At 39.4% G+C, this 10,037-nt stretch overlaps 1 protein-coding gene across 1 annotated transcript in view; it reads right to left on the reverse strand.

Moving 5' to 3' along the window:
- Nucleotides 1-9,554, reverse strand: part of CDC5L (cell division cycle 5 like) — a 35,715-nt gene extending 26,161 nt beyond the window's left edge. Inside the window, exons 1-9 of the mRNA XM_035895130.1 lie at nucleotides 9,542-9,554; nucleotides 7,658-7,856; nucleotides 6,567-6,728; nucleotides 5,622-5,749; nucleotides 4,578-4,677; nucleotides 4,100-4,318; nucleotides 2,847-2,991; nucleotides 2,534-2,722; nucleotides 950-1,098 (exon numbers count right to left, since the gene is read on the reverse strand). Coding sequence (XP_035751023.1) covers nucleotides 950-1,098; nucleotides 2,534-2,722; nucleotides 2,847-2,991; nucleotides 4,100-4,318; nucleotides 4,578-4,677; nucleotides 5,622-5,749; nucleotides 6,567-6,728; nucleotides 7,658-7,856; nucleotides 9,542-9,554 — 1,304 coding nt within the window. The remainder of the gene's footprint in view (nucleotides 1-949; nucleotides 1,099-2,533; nucleotides 2,723-2,846; nucleotides 2,992-4,099; nucleotides 4,319-4,577; nucleotides 4,678-5,621; nucleotides 5,750-6,566; nucleotides 6,729-7,657; nucleotides 7,857-9,541) is intronic.
- Nucleotides 9,555-10,037: the final 483 nt, after the last annotated feature.

Genomic DNA, 10,037 nt, shown 5'->3' on the forward strand with positions numbered 1-10,037 from the left:
TGTGGAAATCTGAACTTCAGAAACAAGAAAACCACCACAAACCAAAAAAACCTCCAAAACCCAACAAACAACAAAATTAGAACACCTTTACATTTTTTAAATATAAAATAACCCAAATGAACAAGCAGATCACTCCAGGCCAAACTCTACATTCATTCTGCACCGCACTGACGCCAACAGATCTCCAGAAAAGGATTCGTTTATGTAGATCCAATTAAAAGAGCAGGGCTTTTGCACACAGCTGTTAAACAACAAAATAAAGCTGCTTTTGAAAAGCTGCCATAAAGGTCCTTTTTATTTCATTCTCTACTTTTCCTACTAGCATGATACAAGTAAAATTAGAACCTAAGTTGAAAAAACTGACCGACAAAATGTACCAAGTGTAGTATTTTTTAGCTGTATGGTATTTGGCATTTGTGGGATATATATTTATTCAGGACCCACTGTAAGAGTTAAACCAGCAGTTCCATACTATTTAGATTGGCAATATAAGAAATATTTTATTTTGGATATATATGACTTATAAAATATTTACTCCAGCTTTTCGAAAATTCAGTGTGGGTTTGGCTAAGGGACCTCCCACACCTTTGACTCAGAGGTAATACTTTGGAAAGGCTAGGATCCAGATACAGAACGACACTCCGTCTTACTATTTATATTCCTGTATTACTTCAGTATAGTTTATATTGCTCCAGACCACAGAAGACCTCATTTTGGCCCAAAACTCCAGTGAGCTATACACTGTACAAATAGAGATGATGTGGCTCAGCTTGTGAAAGACACAGGGAAGGAGAAAGTTGTACAAGGGCCTGAAATAAAAGGGAGTTAAAATTTGCTTTGAAGCACCGATCACAACCTACTATTTCACGCGTTGCAATCCGCTCCCTCCACCCACCTCCATTAGATACATGCCCAGCCAGACACCCATCAGAAAACGAGTCTGCTTTACCTGAAGGGTGTGGAAAGCACAGTATTTGGAGTCTGAACAACCTGTTTTTGTGGTGTTACGCCCGAAAAGTCACTTTCATGCAAGGGAGTATTGAGACCTCCTTTCAGGGGGGTATCCACATTTGTGAGAGCCATCAAATTCTGTGCTTCCTGTGTAACAGACAACACATGCAGTACATCACTAAGACTTTCAGAGTTACACTCTACTATACATGTTTAACAGATTCAGTAGCAGTGAGAAAAGCTGCAGTTATTTGAATACCAAATCAGATGGTGGAAAACATTTAACACTTCTTAACTTCAACTCCCATACACTGGTATTTACAAACCCTACTGTTCCACTGAAAGGAATTCTAATCTTCATTTCCAGTAAAATATATTATAAAGTGGAATTGCAAAAATGAGTGGGTTACTTGATATTTGAACCTCCTTCATTCTGCAAGACTCCATAAATCTGCAAGATTTATTAGTGACTGAATACTCAAGCCATCCCAAGGATCCCGATTTTCAGAGGGAACAGCATACTTGCGCTCTGAAATCCAACATCAATGAAGTTTATCCAAACTGCATTTCGAAGAGAATGTTCCAAAAGAGATGGTCACTATTCAGACTTTTTGGTTCATGACTTAACTGGGGCCTTTATGAATACCCCCCTATTTTTTTTTTTATTTTTTCCTTTTTACAGTGAAGAATTAAGGCACTCTGAAAATGAGCTAATAATGAAACTACTGCATATAGCAATTATATTCACCGAAGACCACTAATTACCCTACAGAACTCTGTTAACGCATAATACTGTGACATATGTGATGTCAGAATATTCCATTTAAAGGTGAACGTGACCATTCCTGCAAACACCGCACAGAGACTTAGGTCATGATCTGTAGAGTCAGGAACCTTCTCTTTTCTCCTATCATGAAACAAAAACTCTTGAAATACTGCTCATTAGCAACATAGGGGTTTTTTTGTTTTGGGATAGAGTTTTGTTTGTTTAACTACACTCAACAAAACATTACCCAACACTACCAGTTTTTGAGGGAACCCAGACACTCACACAATCAGTGCAACACAAATATAATTCAGAGGTTGCAAAGCCAGCTTTCTGACAATCTTTGTCTTAAGTGGTTTCAAGCCAAGAAAGTGCTAGGAAAATATTCTTGCATTGCTGCAGTTAATTACTTCTTGTTAACTGAAATAAAAGCTGAACAGCAAAACTAAGTAGGAAACAACAAAAACCACACTGTTTTAAGGACATGAACACCATACACCTCTTCTGAGAGGTACCCAAGAGAAGGGGAAATTACAAAGGACACCAGGAAAGCAGCTAATGCTAAAAGTTGCAAGCATATATAATTAAAAAAAAAAAAAAAGTATTGTAACGTTTTGAAGCATGGTGACAAGTGGTCAGGTGGAAGTGGATCTGCTTCTATGCCTTTCACTGTATCCTGGAGATCACGTGTCAGTTCAAACCCCAGCACCCCAGTACCACACATAAACTCAGGAATGTTTCTATGGTACTTACACCTTCTGTTCAGTTGACTACCGCACTAAAACAAAAAGCCCATTCTGTGCATTTATACTCTACCTGCAGAATCCTGTCTTGTGCTGCTGGAGTTTTGGGAGTCCTTAGCGCTATGCTGTTGTTGGTCACGTTATATTCAGACAGAAGAGTGCTGGAAGCAGAGTTTGTAATTCCAGATTCCTCAGCAGTCTGGCGTGCAATCTCACTTGCCTGGCCTACTTTTACAACTTCTTCAAGTTCTGTATCAGATATCTTTAAAAGAGAAAATTCCAAGGCACAGTAAGATAAAAGACAACCACGAGATCCACTTGATAAATCAGAAATCATTGACTGTCATTGGCCTTATAAGTCACTTACTGATCAATGAACAGCTTACCTGAGGAGCTGGAAGCACTAGTTTACTTCTTTTTTTGGTAAACTCTGACACTCCACTGGTCTGTAGAATAGCTGAAGGCAAGTCCGACTCTTTTTTCCGTTTCATATGTTGTTTGTCTTTTTTGCGCTCTCTTCCCTCCCTCTCACTGTCATTATGGGCAAGAGAATCATTTTAGAACACCAGAACAGCTATAGAGTAAAACAAACAAGCAAAGAGCAAAAAGCCCGTACACTAATAAAACGCTGGGTATGCTAAAGTAAAAAATGTCGCAGGAAGAGTGAACCACCTTGTGGTGCAGAAGTGATTAGATATGGTCTGCAGATCTTGCAGCAGAAACTACAACAAGGCAGTGTAATGCTTCCAAATTATGGAATTAGGCAACAGGTGGCTGCTTCAGCTACAGTGAACAGGGTCAGTGGAGCAAGAAAAAAAAAGTCAATCCATGAATTTAGATAGCAAGAATTGGAGGATGTGAACAGTCCCTTTTTCTCCAGCAGCTGCTAAGGGAAGACGAACATTTTCTGTGGGATATGGGAACCAATTTCTCTTCAATATTTAATAAAAATGGTATTTTCTTCAAACAGCAACAGAGTCAGCCTGTGAAATCATAAGCTTTGGCCTGAAGCTCCTGCCAGACCCTCTGAACTAAGAGCCATACAGAACCACAAGCTAATAAACCAAATTGTATGTAGTACCAGACCTACTCTCTCAGCAAAAACCAGTTGGCAGAAATACTGGGAAATGCAACTGTACAATTAAATATGTACCACACTGCTCATGATGAAGATGGGTATTTAATTTCTCAACTGCATGTTTTAGGATTTTTTGGGGGAGAGGGCATTAAATTAGCATTCACAGAGATTCTACTTAAGAACAATTCCATCAAAAGTAATACAAATAAAATCTACTCCTGTAAGCAACCTTAATAATGTTATTACCTGGAGAAAGGACTGCAAATACACAAGCAAATCTGCTGCAAAAAGAAAATAAACCTCAAAAACTTAAGATTTCCATTTAAAGAGCAAGACCATGCAAGAAGAACTTATTCTCATGGAAAAAAGGTCAACTAGACCTTTTAGAAAGACGAAAAATACATGAGACTGAAATGGCAGAAGCAAGCTGCACTAGTTGTCTGTCCCATGGAAAACAGAGCTCCTGCCCACATTGTATTTCAGACATTTCCAGGACTTATCTATATACATATGGGGTTTTTTCAAATACACTGTTCCCTCCTTAGTATAACACACACTTACGATCTTAATTCTCCATCCAGGTCTTGCTGACGTAGCTTCCTGAAATCTGCATCCAGGGACTGGTAGTTTTCCTCTGATGTATCATAAAAACCAGGGGCGGGCTTCTTTTCAAATGGAATTTCTGCATTATAATCCACACCTCTCTTCTTTTTTCTCTTCTTCTGGATCTCAATTCCAGCTGCCCGAAGTTCTCGTCTTTTCTGGAGAGCAGCAAGCCGTCTAAAGAAACAGTAAGACTACGTGATTTAAAGTGAATACCTATAGGTGGCTCCTGTATCCCAAGAGCTGGTACTACTTCCATCAGTTGCTGCGGAGATAGGGGCTGCAGATATTTATACAACAAGAATGAAGCTCTTATCACAAATGACTCTCAAAAAGTCTGATTCTGAAGGACTTAAGGCTGTGTCTGACTTAACACATTGTAAATGTTCCAGTCAACAAAAGCAGTCCCAGTGTATGAAACTAAGCACAAGCTTACCTAGCTTCTTCCAGCTGCTTCTCTCTTGCTTTTCTTTTGGCCTTCTTTCCCTGTGTATTAGCCAGACGAGCTCTAGCTTCAGACAGCATTTCAAGTTCATCTACAATAGTACAGATAAATACAGCTATGAACTTGCACTTAAAGATGGGAGTAAGGAAAAAAGTGACATTAAGATCAGAAAGCAATCTTTAAAAGCTGAATGAATCAATGTTTTCATAGGCGTTCTGCATGATTACTAAACTAGGTTTCTCCAAGTGGCTCCAATGTATTTTCTAAATCACTGGCCAGATGAAGACTTTAAGAAAAAAAATGGCTGATGTTGAAAAAAATTCAACTCAATGTACTTTCTAAATCATTGGCCAGATGATTGATGATTGGCTAAATGAAGACTTTAAGAAAAAAATGCCTGATGTTGAAAATAATTCAACTCATTTCTACATCAAATCAAAAAATATCTACAGAAAGAGGCAAACTGACCACACTAATGAAATTTTAATTTCATTACATCCTCATCTGAGAGTACTGTGTTAGAGAACTTGCTAATTTCATTCACATCCAAATCCAAGAGAGCTATATTTGTGAACCTGTGACTGTTCAAAACCACCATTGTTCCACTCATGGAATTTTAGCAATGTTAATTTTTTAGTTCATAACATTGCTATGTGCAAGAAAAAAACCCATGTATTCCTCCTGTGCTTCAGCAAGGTTCCATCTGGGAGGTACAAGCTGATGGAAAAAAATGAAGATAAAGAAATAATAATGCAAAAAAGCAGAGCAGCTGTCAAAGCAAAGAACAGTCTGTCATGGCAAGAGATGACAAAGACAGATGAGAAGGCAGGAAACACACCAAACAAAGAAAAAGGAAACTGGAAAAATACAACTGACTGGCCAGATACAGAAATAAGACAAAGCCTGTAAGAAAAAAAACTATCTGGAGAGGGAAGAAAAAAAGACAAAAGAAACCCAGGATACAGAGGCTGTGTAAAAAGAAAAACCAGGGAGATCAGAATTCTGAAAAAAATTGTAAACAAACGCCTATCTTACCTTCATCCATGTCAATAGGATCTGGCCTGGCTGGTTTGGTTTCTGGATTTGGATCAATTTCTCCAGGTTTAAGTTTCCGAGGATCGTCAGCAGTTTCTTCCTCATTGTCTCTCTGAGCAGCTTTGTCCCTAAAAACACATTATACGTACGTCACCACTGGCTCTTTGTCCCTGAAGACTGATTAAAAAAGTAACCTTGTGCTATGTGCCATACATAAATCTGTTACACGATTACTGCAGAGAAGATTTATGAACGTGGTACAGTTACATAATCTTAAATTAGGCAAGAAAAGAAGCCAACTTAGTATTATATTAAAACAACAAAACATTATATAAAATACAATATTGACAAACCTAATAGTAGCGAACTCTTGGGCAATCCTTAACAATAAGGACATGAATTCAAGCAGTGTGACAAAACAAACAATCAGGAATTTCCCATTGTGCTGCTTTTATACTCAAGCAATTGTACCAAAATTAAGAAAACTCACAAGGGAGAACTGCACATTCCTATTCTCCTCGTGGCCTAAAGAAACTCTCTACAGCATACAGAGATGACACATGACAACATGTGGTTTATGTTTGTCTTTTTTTCTTCTCTCTCACACACTCACGTTTATCAGCCAGTCAAAAAATACCCAAATAAACCTGAAAAGGAAGACCATAAAATGGGTCAATCTTGACAATCCTCTAGCCAGAATGACTAGCAGCAAGAAAGTATACACCTGTGTCTATTCCAGCCTGCTCTTCCCAGGTTTCCGCAGCTGCTTCTTTCAAGCTAGACATACAGGCTGAAAAGAAGGAGTCCTTAGGGACTTGCTTACAAAAGGACTTGGTCAATTTGAAACCACCATACTTCAGCAGCACGGGATAAAGGAATGACACGTCGATACAACAAACTCTGCACATTTTTCTGGTATGCACCTCTAGCAAAACAATAACTCACAGGAGAAATTCATAGTGTTCCAAACACTGTGCAGCAGTTCTCCCAATAATTGGGGCAATGGTTCTCCACTGGGTTGGCATTAGCTTGGCCAGGTGCAACAGTTTCTCCTCTTCTTCCCGTGACCACTCTGTCTTTTTGATGCTTGGGTCTAGCCACTCATACCTGTTAAAAAAAGTGAAAAAATTAAGGACAACAGAGCCAAGATATCCATTGATTTGTCTTGAATTAATTCAGAGCACCATTCACCCCAATTATCACAAGGGAGATTTCAAAATCTTGTAATGCAAACTTCACACACGTTTTTTCTGTACAAATGGATATTACTCCAGAGTATTTTTATGACATATGTATTTGAGTTTTAAAATGTATTAATTATCCAGTGCTTTTCATACAGATATTGCCTCTTCCTTCTTTCCCCTTCTCTATTCTTGCAAAGTAAGGAGTCACAAAATTAGCCCAGAAAAAGAAAAGTCACAAAACCCAAAGTTACCAGAAATGGTAATTTATTTGGTATGGATCCTTCAACAGTTATCTTACTAATCTTTAACTGTGCCAGTACTGTTACCTTTATACAGAAGTATTCTAATAAATATGTGCAGTTCAGTACTTGAGAAACTAAGTCTGATTCTGAAATAGATTTGTACTACCTGTATATAAAAAATTAGAAGCTTAAAACTAACGCAAATAAACTGAAATTCCACAGTGCAATTTCTAAGCGTTTATCCTCAAGCCAAACCCTTATTGTTAAAAATTAGAAAGTTATCTGTAAGAGAGATTAGCATCTTACAATTTTACTTCATTGGAAATACTCACTTTGATTAAAAATGTGTAAATACTGAAAAAAAAAAAGGTACACAATTTTAAGTGATCTTGCATTTGCTGCCGCTGCAATCACTGGCAAAGAGAGTATTTGGCTACTTTTATTCAATTACTTTCAAGCAACTTTCAAGGAATTTGAAATATCCATGATAGCAGAAATCAAACAGTCTTAAAACTACTGTTTCTCTGTGGACATAAATTAATCTGTGGTACCTTCTAAGTTCCCACTAATTATGAATCTCATATTCCCAGACATGGCATTTCTCACTTACCATCTGGCTTTGCACTGCTTTGCTGATTTTCTGTGCAATAAAGAAGCAATACGAGACCACTGGTTTTTGCCATATTTCATCACAGCTGCTTTCAGAATTTCATCCTTTAAAACAAAACAAAACACTGTTATGGATCGCAAAAGAGAAAGTTTGAGCTCAAGCAGAGGAGAACACGGTGAATTTAATCTAATGGGCTGACCTAGCGGAAACAGCATAGCACTGCTGCTTCTATTCCACATTTTATTCTCAAGATGAATGAGGATTTGTATTTCAAAGGCCAATGAAATCAATAAAGATTAAATTAAAAAGATAAGTGATGAATATTGTGGCCTATTTCACAGACCCGACAGAACTTCCAAAACAATTACTTTCATTGCTCTCTAATGCACAGTTTTTAAAGGTCCTTTATGTCTTCCTTGAAGAACAGCAATAAAGAAGTAGGGAAGTGTTTGTCTGGGAATGACACAACGTCTGGAAAAATAAAACAGAATTTTACGTCTGGGTAAAACACCAGAGGTATTTTTTATATATACAAAAATACCTCTGGGTGGCTTGTTTTAAATCATACCATAAAATTACTCTTTTTTTCTTTTTGCATAGTTTAATGAAAACGGAATATTTACCTATCAAAGGAATATGCTGTTAAAAAAAAAAGTATTACACAAATAAAGGAACTCTATAGTAATTTTTTCTTTAACAAGTAAATCTTAAAATAAATCTCTTCAATGTTCAGAATGTAATGTTTGAAAGTGCTGATCCCAAAGCTTATAAACTTCTGGGGGAAAAAAAAAAATAAATGTAAAGGATTCAGCCTGGGAGCCAGGTTGTTCATATACATCACGGTGTGCACTGAGATTTGATCAAAAGCTAGAAGTCCTATCAACTGTCTGCCAATCCATCCCTCCCCCTAGACAAATGGGTACATTATTTCTGGTTTCTTCACAGGTCAGAAAGTGGTATTTTAAATGCATCAAAGCTATTCTTGCAGCCCTGTCAACCACAGCTGTTCCTCTTTCATATCCAGTAAGTACTTGTAGTTGTGTCCAGAGTCTGCTCAGCTGTACCGTCCAGATGCCAGTCACCAAGGACAGACACTCTGTCTAGCACGGGCATCTCTCAGAGTCCACAGCAGCTTTAACTGTAAGCTGATGATGAGCTCTGGCTTGAGCTGCTACAGCACACAAGTCATGTAACTTCTGTGGAAAAGTAAGTAAAAAATCCTCTCTCGTTTTTTAAAATTTGCTTTGTGCTATATGGCATACAGTAGCCATACAGATGACATCAGCAGGCTTTTCTGCAAGTAATGGGTCATTTTCCTACAGACCTGATAGCAACTGGTTCCACTTTGTGTAATTTTAATGTTGCATGCATAATCAAAATGTCAATTGAAAAAAACAGCACCAAGGAGAGCTATTTCATCTCTGGTACACAAAAATGGTTGAAACAACGATCTATTTAACCCACTGCTGTCTCCCTTAACAGTCACCAAAATTAGTCAATTACGGAGGACCCTAAGAACAGGGTAAGCACAGAGTGGTTCTTCCTGTCCTCTGCTGACATCCCGGCACACGGTACGTTTATCTTCCATTAACTTTTTCTCACCGCTTTTCAGAACTATGTACATGCCTAGTGTTCACCATATACAGCGGCAGAGTTCTGGATTTAACAGTGCCAGGTACCCCCTTTTGCATTAAACGTGACATCTAGTAAAACGGACATCCTTGGTTTCTCGTCTTGCTGTTTTCCTTTTCATGATCACTTGCAGCTCTGAAAGCATGTGACGGTGAAAACTGGAGAAAGGGGGGTGTTTTTTTTGCTCTTTTTCGAATGGCACATGAATTTCTACGTACAAAACACTTCAGGCTGCGGATGAAGCGCCCATACCCATCTTCACCATTTCCGCATTGGGAAAGGTCTTCAAGGGCAAGAGATTCCAGCTCCCTCATACTCCTAGAGAGTAAGAACCCTGCCGATGCACTGTAAGACACACTCCAGTCTACGAAAGGGACACCTCCGAGGACGACACGGCCCACGCACCCCCTCCAGCTGCTCAGGGGGGCGGTTTCTCCAGGGGGCAGGGAGAGGACACACGCATGGCTGAGCGCCCTTGTCCTCCCCAACAGGCAGCCTTCAGGAGAAACACCACCCATCTGCCCACAAGGACAGGGGGCGAGGAGGAAGCTCCAGGCTGCTGCGGGACCAAGCCCACCGGAGCCACCGTGCCCGCAGACGCCTTAAACCCTCTACGCCCCCTGCTACAGAGGGCCCGGGAAGATCCCAATCTCCCCCCCCCGCTACGTGAGCCTCCTGCGCATGCGCACCGCGACCCCTCCACCCGCGCCTGCGCACTAGGGCAGGACACCCCCCCCCCCCCCCCCCC

Source organism: Egretta garzetta, unplaced genomic scaffold (assembly GCF_000687185.1).
Source record: "Egretta garzetta isolate BGI_Z169 unplaced genomic scaffold, ASM68718v1 scaffold235, whole genome shotgun sequence".
NCBI classification, from domain to species: domain Eukaryota; kingdom Metazoa; phylum Chordata; class Aves; order Pelecaniformes; family Ardeidae; genus Egretta; species Egretta garzetta.